The sequence below is a fragment of the Mizuhopecten yessoensis genome, unplaced genomic scaffold, assembly GCF_002113885.1.
Source record: "Mizuhopecten yessoensis strain PY_sf001 unplaced genomic scaffold, ASM211388v2 scaffold1957, whole genome shotgun sequence".
Lineage (NCBI taxonomy): Eukaryota > Metazoa > Mollusca > Bivalvia > Pectinida > Pectinidae > Mizuhopecten > Mizuhopecten yessoensis.
Genome location: NW_018404306.1, coordinates 69,947 through 88,473, shown reverse-complemented (window position 1 = coordinate 88,473; position 18,527 = coordinate 69,947). Strand labels below are relative to the sequence as shown.

Genomic DNA, 18,527 nt, shown 5'->3' with positions numbered 1-18,527 from the left:
CAATGTGTTTCTCTGTTATATATATCCAAGACACAATCATACACAATCAAGTTTTTTTCACAGCGTTTAGCAAATTGAATAATTAATCAAACAACGATTTACTATTGCTACCTTAACAAATCTTGCCTATAAAGGTTGGGTCCATTGGTGTGTACAGGTCTCCGACAACACCTTCCCTGTAGGTATCCGGACTAGGTCAATTGGTGTGTATAGGTCTCCGACAACACCTTCCCTGTAGCTATCCGGACTGGGTCCATTGGTGTGTACAGGTCTCCGACAACACCTTCCATGTAGGTATCCGGACTGGGTTCATTGGTGTGTACAGGTCTCCGACAACGCCTTCCCTGCATCTATCCGGACTGGGTCCATTGGTGTATACAGGTATCCGACAACACCTTCAATGTAGGTATCCGGACGGGGTCCATTGGTGTGTACAGGTCTCCGACAACCCCTACCCTGTAGCTATCCGGACTGGGTCTATTGGTGTGTACAGGTCTCCGACAACACCTACCCTGTAGGTATCCGGACTGGGTCTATTGATGTGTACAGGTCTCCGACAACACCTTCCATGTAGGTATCCGGACTAGGTTCATTGGTGTGTACAGGTCTCCCACAACACCTTCCCTGTAGGTATCCGGACTAGGTTCATTGGTGTGTACAGGTCTCCCACAACACCTTCCCTGTAGGTATCCGGACTGGGTTCATTGGTGTGTACAGGTCTCCGACAACACCTACCCTGTAGGTATCCGGACTAGGTCAATTGGTGTGTACAGGTCTCCGACAACACCTTCCCTGTAGGTATCCGGACTGGGTCCCTTGATGTGTACAGGTCTCCAACAACACCTTCCATGTAGGTATCCGGACTGGGTTCATTGGTGTGTACAGTTCTCCTACAACACCTTCCCTGTATCTATCCGGACTGGGTCCATTGGTGTATGCAGGTCTCCGACAACACCTTCAATGTAGGAATCCGGACTGGGTCCATTGGTGTGTACAGGTCTCCAACAACACCTTCCATGTAGGTATCCGGACTGGGTCTATTGATGTGTACAGGTCTCCGACAACGCCTTCCCTGTATCTATCCGGACTGGGTCCATTGGTGTATACAGGTCTCCGACAACACCTTCAATGTAGGTATCCGGACTGGGTCCATTGGTGTGTACAGGTCTCCGACAACACCTTCCATGTAGGTATCCGGACTGGGTCCATTGGTGTGTACAGGTGTCCGACAACACCTTCCCTGTAGCTATCCGGACTGGGTCCATTGGTGTGTACAGGTCTCGGACAACAACTTTCCTGTATCTATCCGGACTTGGTCCATTGGTGTCTACAGGTCTCCGACAACACCTTCTCTGTAGGTTTCCGGACTGGGTCCATCGGTGAGTACAGGTCTCCGACAACACCTACCCTGTAGGTATCTGGACTGGGTCCATTGGTGTGTACAGTTCTCCGACAACACCTTCCATGTAGTATCCGGACGAGTACTCAACTACCTACGATACAAGGTCACGCTCTAACAACAGTTTATGCGATAAAATGTAATTATACAATATCTAGAATCCTGATGGCCTTCCCACCCTATCGTTTAACACAAGTACCTAGCTATGAAAGGCGGCTGAGTAATGGCCGCTGGTCGATCCAAGCCATTAAGTAGAGAATGACCATTTTCTTTGAAGTAGACCATTCCCATTATATTTCCGTGTGTGATTTTAATGTCGATGATATGGAAAGGATGATAAACATCAAATAACTTTCACGTGAGACTGGAAATATTTGTTTATTCATATTTTACGGACAAACTTGCAAATACCCCAAGCTTTCTTCTTTAGGAAAAGTGTTTCTTGATACCTGATTTGTTAAGGGAACAGGGACAAAAACAGAAAAGAAATATCATATAACACATTAGCAAATCAAAACCATAACTAAACAACCATTTAACCTAAATTCGACTGGTTTAACACATTTGAAACCTTCCCTTCGAATCGTCTGTTTTCACACATTTGAAACCTTCCTACGAGTCGTCTGATTTTACACATTTGAAACCTTCCTACGAGGCGTCTGATTTTATACATAGGAAACCATCCTACGAATCGTTGGTTTTTACATATTTGAAACCTTCCCTACGAGTCGTCTGTTTTTACACATAGGAAACCTTCCTACGAGTCGTCTGTTTTTACACATTTGAAGCCTTCCTACGAGTCGTCTGATTTTAAAGATTTTAAACCTTCCTACGAGTCGTCTGATTTTATATATAGGAAACCATCATACGAATCGTTGTTTTTTACACATTTGAAACCTTCCTACGAGTAGTCTGATTTTAAAGATTTGAAACCTTCCTACGAGTCGTCTGATTTTATATATAGGAAACCATCATACGAATCGTTGGTTTTTACACATTTGAAACCTTCCTACGAGTCGTCTGATTTTATACATAGGAAACCATCCTACGAATCGTTGGTTTTTACACATTTGAAACCTTCCCTACGAGTCGTCTGTTTTTACACATAGGAAACCTTCCTACGAGTCGTCTGATTTTACACATTTGAAACCTTCCTACGAGTTGTCAGTTTTTACAGATTTGAAACCTTCCTACGAGTCGTCTGATTTTACACATAGGAAACCATCCTACGAGTCGTCAGCTTTTACACATTTGAAACCTTCCTACGAGTCGTCTGATTTTACACATTTGAAACCTTCCTACGAGTCGTCTGTTTTTACACATAGGAAACCTTCCTACGAGTCGTCTGTTTATACACATCGGAAATCTTTAGTATTACAAATCCTTTCCAACCATGTGCAGCTCGTTTGTCATTTTTATCAGGTATGACAAACAACTTCATATATCTTATTGAAATGGAATTGATCATATTTGAAACATTGTGCCCCTAGACACGGCGAAACCATGTTAAGGTATACGGTGATGATTTTAACATAGATTTCCTTTTATTTATTTTTTTTATTTTTTTTGAGTTTATATCCTGAATATGGTTTTACCATTAAACAGTTTTTCCATTTGCATTCACTCAAATTGCAATTATAAAAAACCCACCAACGGATACAGGTAAAAAATAAATAGTTTAAAGGAACATGCCATAGGGATTTTAAATGAATACAGCATATATAACCGATTGTGGTTTAGATATTCATTCATCCCGAACACTAAATTCACCTAAAAATGTTTTAAAGTGACACACCATAGAGTCATTTCGTTTATATAAGTCAACGACCAGTCTTATAATCTGATATATATCGATTTATGCATGACCAGTCCATGATTATAGTAGCGTACATATTGAGGGGACAGTGTCACTCTGTCCTCCTAGACAGTTCCTGTATGTCGTCCGTACATAGTGTCACTCTGTCCTCCTAGACAGTTCCTGTATGTCGTCCGTACATAGTGTCACTCTGTCCTCCTAGACAGTTCCTGTATGTCGTCCGTACATAGTGTCACTCTGTCCTCCTAGACAGTTCCTGTATGTCGTCCGTACATAGTGTCTCTCTGTCCTCCTAGACAGTTTCTGTATGTCGTCCGTACATAGTGTCACTCTGTCCTCCTAGACAGTTTCTGTATGTCGTCCGTACATAGTGTCTCTCTGTCCTCCTAGACAGTTTCTGTATGTCGTCCGTACATAGTGTCACTCTGTCCTCCTAGACAGTTTCTGTATGTCGTCCGTACATAGTGTCACTCTGTCCTCCTAGACAGTTTCTGTATGTCGTCCGTACATAGTGTCACTCTGTCCTCCTAGACAGTTTCTGTATGTCGTCCGTACATAGTGTCACTCTGTCCTCCTAGACAGTTTCTGTATGTCGTCCGTACATAGTGTCACTCTGTCCTCCTAGACAGTTTCTGTATGTCGTCCGTACATAGTGTCACTCTGTCCTCCTAGACAGTTTCTGTATGTCGTCCGTACATAGTGTCACTCTGTCCTCCTAGACAGTTTCTGTATGTCGTCCGTACATAGTGTCACTCTGTCCTCCTAGACAGTTTCTGTATGTCGTCCGTACATAGTGTCACTCTGTCCTCCTAGACAGTTTCTGTATGTCGTCCGTACATAGTGTCTCTCTGTCCTCCTAGACAGTTTCTGTATGTCGTCCGTACATAGTGTCACTCTGTCCCCCTAGACAGTTCCTGTATGTCGTCCGTACATAGTGTCACTCTGTCCTCCTAGACAGTTCCTGTATGTCGTCCGTACATAGTGTCACTCTGTCCTCCTAGACAGTTCCTGTATGTCGTCCGTACATAGTGTCACTCTGTCCTCCTAGACAGTTTCTGTATGTCGTCCGTACATAGTGTCACTCTGTCCTCCTAGACAGTTTCTGTATGTCGTCCGTACATAGTGTCACTCTGTCCTCCTAGACAGTTTCTGTATGTCGTCCGTACATAGTGTCACTCTGTCCTCCTAGACAGTTTCTGTATGTCGTCCGTACATAGTGTCACTCTGTCCTCCTAGACAGTTTCTGTATGTCGTCCGTACATAGTGTCACTCTGTCCTCCTAGACAGTTTCTGTATGTCGTCCGTACATAGTGTCACTCTGTCCTCCTAGACAGTTTCTGTATGTCGTCCGTACATAGTGTCACTCTGTCCTCCTAGACAGTTTCTGTATGTCGTCCGTACATAGTGTCTCTCTGTCCTCCTAGACAGTTTCTGTATGTCGTCCGTACATAGTGTCTCTCTGTCCTCCTAGACAGTTTCTGTATGTCGTCCGTACATAGTGTCTCTCTGTCCTCCTAGACAGTTTCTGTATGTCGTCCGTACATAGTGTCTCTCTGTCCTCCTAGACATTTTCTGTATGTCGTCCGTACATAGTGTCTCTCTGTCCTCATAGACATTTTCTGTATGTCGTCCGTACATAGTGTCTCTCTGTCCCCCTAGACAGTTTCTGTATGTCGTCCGTACATAGTGTCACTCTGTCCTCCTATACAGTTCCTGTATGTCGTCCGTACACAGTTTCACTCTGTCCCCTATACAGTTCCTGTATGTCGTCCGTACATAGTGTCACTCTGTCCTCCTAGACAGTTCCTGTATGTCGTCCGTACATAGTGTCTCTCTGTCCCCTATACAGTTCCTGTATGTCGTCCGTACATAGTGTCACTCTGTCCTCCTAGACAGTTCCTGTATGTCGTCCGTACATAGTGTCACTCTGTCCCCCTAGACAGTTCCTGTATGTCGTCCGTACATAGTGTCACTCTGTCCTCCTAGACAGTTCCTGTATGTCGTCCGTACATAGTGTCACTCTGTCCTCCTAGACAGTTCCTGTATGTCGTCCGTACATAGTGTCACTCTGTCCTCCTAGACAGTTCCTGTATGTCGTCCGTACATAGTGTCACTCTGTCCTCCTAGACAGTTCCTGTATGTCGTCCGTACATAGTGTCACTCTGTCCTCCTAGACAGTTCCTGTATGTCGTCCGTACATAGTGTCACTCTGTCCTCCTAGACAGTTCCTGTATGTCGTCCGTACATAGTGTCACTCTGTCCTCCTAGACAGTTCCTGTATGTCGTCCGTACATAGTGTCACTCTGTCCTCCTAGACAGTTCCTGTATGTCGTCCGTACATAGTGTCACTCTGTCCTCCTAGACAGTTTCTGTATATCGTCCGTACATAGTGTCACTCTGTCCTCCTAGACAGTTTCTGTATGTCGTCCGTACATAGTGTCTCTCTGTCCTCCTAGACATTTCCTGTATGTAGTCCGTACATAGTGTCTCTCTGTCTTCCTAGACAGTTTCTGTATGTCGTCCGTACATAGTGTCTCTCTGTCCTCCTAGACATTTTCTGTATGTCGTCCGTACATAGTGTCTCTCTGTCCTCCTAGACATTTTCTGTATGTCGTCCGTACATAGTGTCTCTCTGTCCCCTAGACATTTTCTGTATGTCGTCCGTACATAGTGTCACTCTGTCCCCTAGACAGTTCCTGTATGTCGTCCGTACACAGTTTCACTCTGTCCTCCTAGACAGTTTCTGTATGTCGTCCGTACATAGTGTCACTCTGTCCCCTAGACAGTTTCTGTATGTAGTTCGTACATAGTGTCACTCTGTCCTCCTAGACAGTTCCTGTATGTCGTCCGTACACAGTTTCACTCTGCCCTCCTAGACAGTTTCTGTATGTCGTCCGTGCATAGTGTCACTCTGTCCCCTAGACAGTTACTGTATGTCGTCCGTACACAGTTTCACTCTGTCTTCCTAGACAGTTTCTGTATGTCATCCGTACATAGTGTCACTCTGTCCCCTACACAGTTTCTGTATGTAGTTCGTACATAGCGTCCGTACATAGTGTCACTCTGTCCTCCTAGACAGTTTCTGTATATCGTCCGTACATAGTGTCACTCTGTCCCCTACACAGTTTCTGTATGTAGTTCGTACATACTGTCCCTTTGTCCTCCTAGACAGTTCCTGTATGTCGTCCGTACATAGTGTCACTCTGTCTCCTATACAGTTTCTGTATGTCGTCCGTACATAGTATGTGACGGCAATGACCTGGCCCTCCAATCAGCCTCTCTATGTGAGGTACCTGTTCGCCACATCTTTGAGCCGTTTTAACCGACCGAACCGAGGGTTTGGTGGGTTGGGCGATCGGTTATGGTAATTATATTGTGATGGGTAGTTGACATTGGAAGTATTTTTCTAATACGCAATGTGATACAAGCGTTGTGGATTATTTAAGGAGTATACAGGTGTATTTTGAGAAGCTTAGTTCTTTTTCATCAGATGAAAAATAACGAAAATTCATATTTTGGTGTATGTTTATGTATAACTTTTGTATGAGCTTAAAGAAGGGAACGTTTTGCGTACAGAGGTATTTGTTGTGAACGTTGCATACAGTATTATGTTAATTTGTGTCAAGGTGCGTCGCTTGAAATCTTAAACATTTATCTAAGAGAACACCGCCGTGAAAAGAACAGTCACTTTGATTATTGACAATAAACGGTGCACCGATCGAGACATGGGCGATAAACCAGACCGGTCTAGACGCCGAGGTTTACGTAGGTCCAGAGTAATTAGGAGTTGTATTCAAGATTGTTATGGTGACTTACCACTACGTGCTGTGCATGACTACATCAACATAATATATATGCAAAATTAATCAAACCGTTGCAGTATTTTATACATACATACATGTATTTACACCTACAGATGACATTACAGAATATCACGCTGGCCATATTAAACAGAAATGCAAGGATACCAAGGTAGTATTGAATTATTAGTAATATTAATTTTCAAGCATATGGAATGATCAGGTCAAGGGTCACATTCGTTACATGATAATAGGACATCCATCCATCAATTGTCAATCGTTTGTGCTATATTGTATTCGCTGAATTAAGTTTGTATGCGTAATATGTGTTCCATTTTAAAAAAGGTGAATAAAAGTGACATTTGTTTAGACTATTGGTCACAGTTTACCCCTGTAAGATTATTTGGATACTAGTGATCTGATGGTCGCTGTTTAATGCTATTTAAGTTATAGGTTTCAGGTTTCGCGAACCTTTAAGATAGAGATCGCTATGGTATTCATCAAATAAAGATTTTTATGTCAATGTAAGCTTCTATTAGAAGTGTTTTTGTTTGACAGATGCTCTGTTTAAATAACACATCAGAAAAGACGGTCGCTGTAGTACTATGTACCTCAGTACATTATGAGGTTACTTGTGATTATTGAAATACATATCAATGAGTTGACTTCAGGCAGGCGGGGATGAACACCCGAGTAAAGTCTTTGAAATAGAAGAACTTTGATACAAATACTGTTTGGAAAAAATCATTATTGCGATGAAAAAGCGTATTGATAATATGAAAATAATTCATAATGGGTGAAGTAAGACAAGCTTTATTCAGTAAAGTAAGATACGCTTACTCGGTGAAGTAACTCAAACTGATAGGGTGAAGTAAGACAGGCTTTATTCAGTAAAGTAAGACAAGCTTACTCAGTGAAGTTACTCAAACTGATAGGGTGAAGTAAGACAAGCTTTATTCAGTAAAGTAAGAAAGCTTTATTCAGTAAAGTAAGACAAGCTTACTCGGTGAAGTTACTCAAACTGATAGGGTGAAGTAAGACAGGATTTATTCAGTAAAGTAAGACAAGCTTACTCGGTGAAGTTGCTCAAACGGAGAGGGTGAAGTAAGACAAGCTTTATTCAGTGAAGTAAGACAAGCTTTATTCAGTAAAGTAAGAAAGCTTTATTCAGTAAAGTAAGACATGTTTACTCGGTGAAGTTACTCAAACTCATAGGGTGAAGTAAGACAAGCTTTATTCAGTAAAGTAAGGCAAGCTTTATTCAGTGAAGTAAGACAAGCTTCATTCAGTAAAGTAAGACAAGCTTTATTCAGTAAAGTAAGGCAAGCTTTATTCAGTGAAGTAAGACAAGCTTTATTCGGTAAAGTAAGACAAGCTTACTCGGTGAAGTTGATCAAACTGATAGGGTGAAGTAAGACAAGCTTTATTCAGTAGAGTAAGAAAGCTTTATTCAGTAAAGTAAGACAAGCTTACTCGGTGAAGTTGCTCAAACTGATAGGGTGAAGTAAGACAAGCTTTATTCAGTGAAGTAAGACAAGCTTTATTCAGTAAAGTAAGACAAGCTTTATTCAGTGAAGTAAGACAGGCTTTATTCAGTAAAGTAAGACAAGCTTACTCGGTGAAGTTACTCAAACTGATAGGGTGAAGTAAGACAAGCTTTATTCAGTGAAATAAGACAAGCTTTATTCAGTAAAGTAAGAACGCTTTATTCGGTAAAGTAAGACAAGCTTACTCGGTGAAGTTAGTCAAACTGATAGGGTGAAGTAAGACAGGCTCTATTCAGTAAAGTAAGACAAGCTTTATTCAGTGGAGTAAGACAAGCTTTATTCAGTAAAGTAAGAACGCTTTATTCGGTAAAGTAAGACAAGCTTACTCGGTCAAGTTACTCAAACTGATAGGGTGAAGTAAGACAGGCTTTATTCAGTAAAGTAAGAATTCTTCAGGCTTATGAAGTAGACAGAGTTTGTTGATTTCCGATATTCGCTTGACAAAAATTACCGATGAAAATATAAATGATTCATTTTAGATTCAACGGTTCATAATATATGTTTAGGAAAAAACTGACTGCGTCATAAAACAGGTAGAAGTGCCACATCATCGACACACACCCGCAAAATCCGACCTCAAAGTCGACTCAAAAAGGCAACACGAATTGATGAGACGCCAAAACATAGGAAGACATCGAAAGCGGTAAAAGGCGTTGTCGTTAATATTCTTATAAACACCAAGTTATCATATACAGTAAGAATTATAATCAAAATACGTGTATGAATTCTTCAAAAGTGCATATTGAAAAGTGTGTATAAGATAGGAAATGTTTTTGAAACAACAAATATCGGGACAATATTTATTTTACTAAATATAGTTCCCCATTACAACACAGAAATCGCGGATCTAATATAGACAGCATATGATGGGTATGTTTAATATATGCTGTCAGACGTTTTGTATACAGTATAACGTTTATCAGTTTTGCATCATTTTCTAATACCCATTCTCTTGGGGAATAATTGATACATGTCACTCTAAATCTAAAATCCTTTATAATACTGAAATTCCAGTTTAGCTATATTATATAGACACCTAAGACAGTTTGAAGGCTAGAATACGATAATTCAGTCAGGATACGTACGTCAGCCCCCACAGACTGCTCCCGACGGTCCGCATCACTTCCTCAAGTTCACAATGATAAAGGTCACTGACCAGTGTACAGAAATCGACCATGTCCAGTACATCTATCTTCATCTACATCAACAATAGACAACTCTCTGCTTACTCGTATCCTATACTAGTAATTACCAGACTGTAACCCATTATAGGATGCGCACATTCGTGTTTATCCGGTTTTGTGTACGTTTAACTTATGAACGTAATTGTAAACACCTGTGTGCATTAAAAGAAGCCACATTCGTTCCACGAATTATTAAAGCTAAATCTGACCATCCATGAAGAAAGAAAAAAACTACCCTAAATCTGGAGCCTCGTTCACAAAAATATCTATAAACGTGATATCTGTTTTATAAGATACAGATGATCATCATGATAGTTCCGAAGCTTGATCATACAGTTAAGATGTCGCCAAACATAAATATGCATACAACTATGTTCGCTTGTGGAATCAGGAGCCTTGGAATTTCTGGTAGAGAGAAGGGTGGGGTGTAAATGGACTCGCTATGGATTTATTTGATCAAGACGAAGGTGTCTCCCTACTCCAATAAACTCGTGTTTGAAAGCGTCTTTCAAAAAGTAAACTTCAAATTTTATTTAAACATACTGCTGTATTGTGTGTAAACGAGTGGGCGTTTAAATCGAGCACGCCCTGTACTGATTCTCTTTGAGTCTGTACGAGAGGCACTCATTACCGGGAGGGAGAGATACCAATCTCGGAACAGCTCCCTTAAACAATTCACACCATTGTAAGAAGCCCATATATTGAGCTATGGAAATCCATTTACAACCCAAAGAAAGCGGTATATCATTACCGAGGTGACGAGCTTACCCATTCTATTGCAACTGATTGCTGAGTGTACTTGTGTCTGTTGGTACACGGGCTGATGCAGCGATACTTCGTAACCAAATAGTACAAGAATTACGTGTGCTATTTTTTAATTCTTTCGTGTAATGTTTCCCTACTTAATCAGAGAATCTTGTTACTGCAAGTAAAAAACTTTGCTGACCTGAACAAAACAGTGATTCTTTTATTGATATCAAGCCAATCCCCCCACCACCCCCACCCAACACCCACACACACCAATGGTAATTAGAAATATGGTCGTTGTAAGTACTGTACGAGACCCCAGTAATATGATACATTTAAAACCAATTTTAGGTCATTGTTAAAGGATAATCGTACATTACACAAAAAGAGAATTACAAGAGAAAATACGTAACAGGAATGTTATGCCTTTATGAAATAACACACGAGACGATCTGATATGACATTATTTTTGACGACAAAGTCCTAAAACTAAAAGGCCTACTCATCTGTTTATCTTGTCTGATATCTATAATGACACACGATTGACGAAGAAGCGCCCGCAATATGAGCTCGCCAGTCAGTCGCATAGGTAGCCTTTACCTAAATCACGAAACAACATCAGAGACAGCTTTCCAGAGGAGCGAATGCGGATTTCTGCCAGTTTAGATATACAGTACTTGTTTTTTCTGGTTTATCTTTAATCAATACATGTTTTAACCATTTGTATTCCATTCAATTCCTTATAAACTTTCAAATTACAGGAAAATATGGTCACTAGAAATATCTGTCTAGGCGTAAAGATGACAGGGACCAGCTGAAGACATGTCATAGTTGTAAAAATTACATAACAAACTTCACGAGGCATTAACATAGCTATGACATGTGCTTTTTTCTCAAAACCTGTAATCAAATCATCTGTATGCATACATTAGAACTGGCTTAACGTAAATGTCTAACACAGGTAGAGTATAGAGTACAATCGATTTCTTAAAACAATTTAGTCTCCACGGTAGGTCCTACTGATGTGTGAGTTAATTTGGAATAAAAAGCACGTTCTAAGTGCCCTAACATTCCGGTAAGATTGGTCCTCGTCACCAATTTACTACATAAATACTTGTCAGGGTGTTCTATCGGACACGCTTCAATCTACGTAGACAACATTATACGGTTGGCATTATGACCTGATTTTCAAATATCAGGTATCCGTCCACATGTTCTATCTCGCTGGATCGTTGGTGACCTCCATACGTTTATGGAACTGACGCCAGGCGACATGACTGACACCATACACAAGTACAGAAAAACCTGGTTTCGCCCCGGAATCGTATGAGTTCATCTACACCTTTCCGGTAAGTCAAGGTCAGTCAAAAGTACTGCAAAAATGCAGTGTTATTTCTGATATTAAAAGTGTCATGATACACCACCAAAATGTAGTAAAACAATACAGACTAATACATGAACGAAGTAGCATTCGATGGAACACATTTAGCTGCTGTACGTATCGCTAGGACAGGTCGGTAACGAAAACCTTCAACTGTGTTGGGTTTGAGATTAGTCGGCAAACTGTTGAGTAGCGTACCAAGTGGTCCCATAGGTTTTTCTATATCATAGACTTATTTGTGTTGTTCTCAATTCACGACACTTGTTGGGAAGTTTATATATATGTCTGTCGGTTTGAATCCATTCTGAATGTTATGACTCATGAATAATGAGAAAAATTTCCATTTCTGGTGTTAAACATGGCAAAGCCTCATTCGCTGCACTGAAATTGTCGCTGAATAACGTTCATGAATATCCGTCGGACAGTTGATAACGTGCAGAATATCTGAGACTGGGTTGCACGCCACACCTGTGATCAATCGGAAAAAGATAATCATGAAACCCGAAAGCATTATAGGTGAAATTATCACAGGTGAACATATTGATCGTGAAAATTGTCCACCATCGTCAAATACGCGGAACCAAAGACGTATATGTGGAACTATACAACTTAATATGCCACCACCAGAAACGTTATCGATTACCAGCCAATCATAGCAACGGCCTTCAGGAAGTGCGGGCCATAACAGCTTTACAGCGACAACAATCGACAACAATCATGGAGTGTGCATTATAGATGAGACTTAAGCTTCACTGGTGTCTGTCTGCTTGTTTACTCACCTGAGACAGGTGAACGGGACACGCGAAAATCTCTTCCACCTGAGACAAATGAACGGGGCACGCGAAAATCTCTTTCACCTGAGACAAGTGAACGGGCACGCGAAAATATCTCTGAGAAAGACATGTACAGATTAAAAACATACCTAGAGGGGATGCTCTCATTGAAATACATGTACAGAGCTCACAGGAATATACCAGTACAGAATAATCTCACTATAATACGTGTACAGAGCCCACAGGAATATATATATGATGTATACCAGTACAGAATATTATCACTTTAATACGTGTACAGAGCTCACAGGAATATATATTATATATACCAGTACAGAATAATCTCACTTTAATACGTGTACAGATCTAGAGCTCACAGGAATATATATATTATATATACAAGTACAGAATAATCTCACTTTAATACGTGTACAGGGCTCACAGGAATATATATTATATATACCAGTACAGAATAATCTCACTGTAATACGTGTACAGAGCCCACAGGAATATATATATTATATATACCAGTACAGAATAATCTCACTTTAATACGTGTACAGAGCTCACAGGAATATATATTATATATACCAGTACAGAATAATATCACTTTAATACGTGTACAGAGCTCACAGGAATTTAATATTATAAGAACACCAAACCAACATCTCTTTGAACATTGTCTTCCTATATCAACACTTTTCTATGTTCTCTAAAAAGTGAGGGAACTGAGAACACTCCCTCCCTGTTGGTGGGAACTGAGAACACCCCCTGAGAACACCCCCTCCCTGTTGGTGGGAACTGGGAACACCCCCTCCCTGTTGGTGGGAACTGGGAACACCCCCTGAGAACACCCCCTCCCTGCTGGTGGAAACTGGGAACACCCCCTCCCTGTTGGTGGGAAATGAGAACACCCCCTGAGAACACCCCCTCCCTGCTGGTGGGAACTGGGAACACCCCCTCCCTGTTGGTGGGAAATGAGAACACTCCCTGAGAACACCCCCTCCCTGCTGGTGGGAACTGGGATCACCCCCTGAGAACACCCCCTCTCTGTTGGTTGGAACTGGGAACACCCCTCCCTGTTGGTGAAAAGGTGGGCGTTCACGGACATGTCAACAATTGTACTGACACCTCTGGTGTACAGGGATATCAGCATTAACGTTTGGTTTTTAACAATGAACAACTATTCCAGTATGACACCAGACTCAACTGTCTTGCACATTATTTTTAGACCTAGTATACTTTTGTAATACCAGAGAAGATAGACGAGGCTTTAATTACTCCGAACAAACCTCATCTTTACTTACGACCAGCTCGTATAGGTAGCGTTCTGCAACACCGTGACAGATAGAGATTTTGTCCTTTAAAAGTATTTTGAAACATCTGGATTTATAAGGTTAAATTGTAAAACTATAGCACAAAAACTGAAGTAACTGTAATGACGTTAATTATATTGTTTCTAATTACTTTATAATACAAATTTAACTGGGTTCAGTTCACGTGAGTCAGTTGTTATGGAAATTATCCGATCAACATATAAGTAACATTATTATTTCTTTATTTCTTCCAAATTGAAGAGTTACAAAAATGTACAGTGTAATCAAAATACAAATCAAGTATTATTAATTGATACTTAAATGCACATAAATACATCAGTTAACTACAGAGATGAAGAGAGAAGTTAATGAATCTTGAATTAGTTTAGTAAATACAGAAAGAATGGTCTCGTTAACAGCAAATCATACAAAATAATTAGAACGCCTGGGAATCCTGAGGTTTCCAAGGGTTGGGGAAAGCCATACCAGCAAGGTCCTCTCAGGCCTCCACACATAAACACACACAAAATAAGAGAAAAAATAGTAATTAGGTAGACATTGCTATTGTACGTACATGTGTACGTGTTATTTCATTATTATTCGTAGAATGATAAGTCTGGTACAACTAGGACACCATTTTCCCTACCACACATCACCTGGTTTTCAATTCTGTTAGTCGCTCCATAAAGCCCCAAAGAAAGAATGTCTGCCTCACAAAAGAACGCTTCAGTTCTATGCCAACAGTTTAAGTGTGAACCGAACAAGCTTGTGATATATTGACTTTCCATAGAGCCCAGCACTGAGTTTGACTATACTGACAGAACTGTCGTGAGACGCAATACAATCACATTGACATGCAATTCTAAATCTGAATAAAGTATTTATATCGCTTTGTCCATTTTGTTGTACCCGGTCATACCTGAACACTACCCCGGCCAGGACCCGCTATACACCAACAGTAGCTAAATGTACCGATGATTCAACCGGGCCTCATATAAACCACCATTATATATATATAGTGTTCGAATTACTAGCATACCGGTCTCTGGTAATTATGAACTTCCCGTTAAAACACTTTCGCCTCGGTTTTCCCATGGGTAGATCACCTATATTTGCAGTTTCTGGTAAGTACGTTTAATTCGAGTCTATGCTGAGCAAACTGTCGACCCTTCGGTGTCCACGCCACACCGAAACGGTGTATAATTATATAGCGCTTATTCGAATTGTCAATAAAGACATTGAATCTCGGTATAAGTGTCAACAATTTGGAGAGCAATGCAGACTAAGGTCAGTCTGTTCCCAAGCTTTTCTGTCAACATAATCTCTCGTTCAAATTTAATCGAGTGGGGTATTGAATTGCTCATTAGTGGCCGTGGGTACTGGTGAGATGCCGTCAACCACCCGGTGTGGATTTGGCCTTAAGTACACTATTTCCTGGGGCTTTTGAATCTTGGCTTAGCACAGCGACAAAATATGCCTCAAGGTAACCGGCTTGTGTCGGCATTGCTCATTGTTCCCGACAAAGTTGCTTTTAACACCTTCCCGTGTTTACTGTAGAGTGTAGGTTCATGGTCAGTTCGGACTGTGGTGGACGCTGGGTCTAACAATGGACACCCAACACGTGGTGCTTCACCTGTGTATAAGGGAGCCGGACTTACCTGACAGTCAGTGAGATGAAACCCGTAAGGACGGATTCATGTAGGCGCAAAACCCTTCAACCAACCAACCAACCAACTGACAGACAGTCACTGCCTGTCCAATGTTACCGACACGATACACAGCCCCATACATACTATAGACTAAGGCAATGTAACTAACAGAAAACACAGTTATATATCAAACGATGAAGGAGAAAGCTATGACACTTCTGAAAACCATGAGGAAATCCTCATTGAGTCCCCAGGGGCTCCTTTATTCTCCTAATCAGCCTCGAAGTTATTCCTTACATTTATTTGATAATGTAGCTTCACGTACTTTGTTGGCAATGGTATTAGTATGCTTATTTGTTTCCCAACGATTTATTGGTTATTTGGCAATAGACAATCGACATTTACTGCATACTGGTCGTCTATTTCCCTGCGTGCGATGGACAGTTCTGGAAGGAGTAGTTTACCGGAGGAAGGACCTCTTTTATATTTGTAATCACTATAACACGTACCAGATCAGACCTACAGGGAAACTTGATGACTTGAATCAGTAAGGTGTCAACGAGAAAATTCTATCACCCAATGCACGGAAGGATACAAGAACCTGACCCAGGGGAAGACGATCTTACCCTGGAGAGACGACCTTACCCTGGGGAGACGATCTGACCCGGGGGAGATGACCTTGCCCTGGAGAGACGACCTGACCTAGGGAGGGGGGATCCTACCATTGAAATACGACCTGAGCCAGGGGGAGACGACCTTACCCTGGAGAGACGACCTGACCTAGGGAGGGGGGATCCTACCATTGAAATACGACCTGAGCCAGGGGGAGACGACCTTACCCTGGGGAGACGACCTGACCCGGGGGAGACGACCTTGCCCTTGGGAGACGACCTGGCCTAGAGGGTGACGACCTGACCCGGGGAAACGACCTTACGCTGGGGAGACGACCTTACCCAAGAGAGACGACCTGACCCGGGGGGAGACGCCCTGACCCGGGGAGACAACCTTGCGCTGGGGGGACGACCTTACCCTAGAGAGACGACCTGACCCGGGGGGAGACGACCTGACCCGGGGAGACAACCTTGCGCTGGGGAGACGACCTTACCCTAGAGAGACGACCTGACCCGGGGGGAGACGACCTGACCCGGGGGAGACGACCTGACCCGGGGGAGACGACCTGACCCGGGGGAGACGGCCTGACCTAAGGGGAGACGGCCTGACCCGGGGGAGACGACCTGACAATTTTATACATTTCTGAAAACATTATATGAACATCTCTATATCTCAGATGCAAACTGGATTCCCTAGTAATAATATATACACAACTTAGTGCGCTTGATGTGCAATGTGCATTCACCAGGCACTGTTTGCATACCGTTGACGTTAATGGCGTTTTTGGCAATACATAAAGATGTGATAACGAGATCACTAATGTACATTAAACTACGTATTTTTAACTTCAATTTCCCGACACTGAACTTGGATAAAATGGTAGCTGATTTAGTTTGTCAAAGTACAATGTATATTTTATCTAGTTTAAACGAGATCAGTTCTTGGTTACATCAATTCTTTTTACCGAGATGTGGTAGTTAGATTTTGTAATCTCAATACTTTAAAAATAATCGTAACAATAATATAATTTTAATCTCCGAGACCAGCCACCGTAGAATGTCCTTGAACGCTAATAAACATGTACAATTGACAAACAGTGTTCAAGTTAAAAGAATTAGTTTGCATCCCACGGTATTTACAGGGTTTTAATGTTGGAGACATATGGGTAAGGGGGATTATCTAATAATTTATAGAATGCATGCTGTCTAGTCAGTTTGCGTAAAAATGCTGCTATTTCTTTGTATCGCACCTCAACGTGGTCGGCAATCATACTGTGTTGTACTTAATGGTATCAACTCAATGTTCATAGGACGACAGGAATATCTATCAATTCAGCTGTATCAACGAAATGTCTCCGAATTTCATTGGTCAGTAAACCAAGATTGACATACTCATTAAAAACATAAAATCCAATGTTAAAAATTCCTCTGTAACTCAGCTTATACATTGGATATATCGAGTACACTATAACATACAGATTAACGGAACATAATGTTACACAAAGACCACATAGATCAATAGATAATACAATGACACACAGAGAACACACAATGTCACACACAGACAGCACATAGATCAATAGATATTACAGTGACGCACAGAGAACACACAATGTCACACACAGACAGCACACAGATCAATAGATATTACAGTGACGCACAGAGAACACACAATGTCACACACAGACAGCACACAGATCAATAGATAATACAGTGACGCACAGAGAACACACAATACCACACACAGACAGCACACAGATCAATAGATAATACAGTGACGCACAGAGAACACACAATACCACACACAGACAGCACACAGATCAATAGATAATACAGTGACGCACAGAGAACACACAATACCACACACAGACAGCACACAGATCAATAGATAATACAGTGACGCACAGAGAACACACAATACCACACACAGACAGCACACAGATCAATAGATAATACAGTGACGCACAGAGAACACACAATACCACACACAGACAGCACACAGATCAATAGATAATACAGTGACGCACAGAGAACACACAATACCACACACAGACAGCACACAGATCAATAGATAATACAGTGACGCACAGAGAACACACAATACCACACACAGACAGCACACAGATCAATAGATAATACAGTGACGCACAGAGAACACACAATACCACACACAGACAGCACACAGATCAATAGATAATACAGTGACGCACAGAGAACACACAATACCACACACAGACAGCACACAGATCAATAGATAATACAGTGACGCACAGAGAACACACAATACCACACACAGACAGCACA

At 41.5% G+C, this 18,527-nt stretch overlaps 1 protein-coding gene across 2 annotated transcripts in view; it reads right to left on the bottom strand.

Annotated features, from left to right (window-relative positions):
* LOC110443256 overlaps positions 1-18,527 on the bottom strand; it is an 85,675-nt gene that overhangs the window by 54,130 nt on the left and 13,018 nt on the right. Inside the window, exon 1 of one of the 2 annotated variants that reach the window (XM_021487373.1) lies at positions 9,648-9,837. The exons of the other annotated variant lie outside the window; for it this stretch is intronic. Coding sequence (XP_021343048.1) covers positions 9,648-9,760 — 113 coding nt within the window. The 5' untranslated portion in view covers positions 9,761-9,837. Of the gene's footprint in view, positions 1-9,647; positions 9,838-18,527 lie in introns of those variants that run through there. 2 annotated transcript variants of the gene reach the window in all.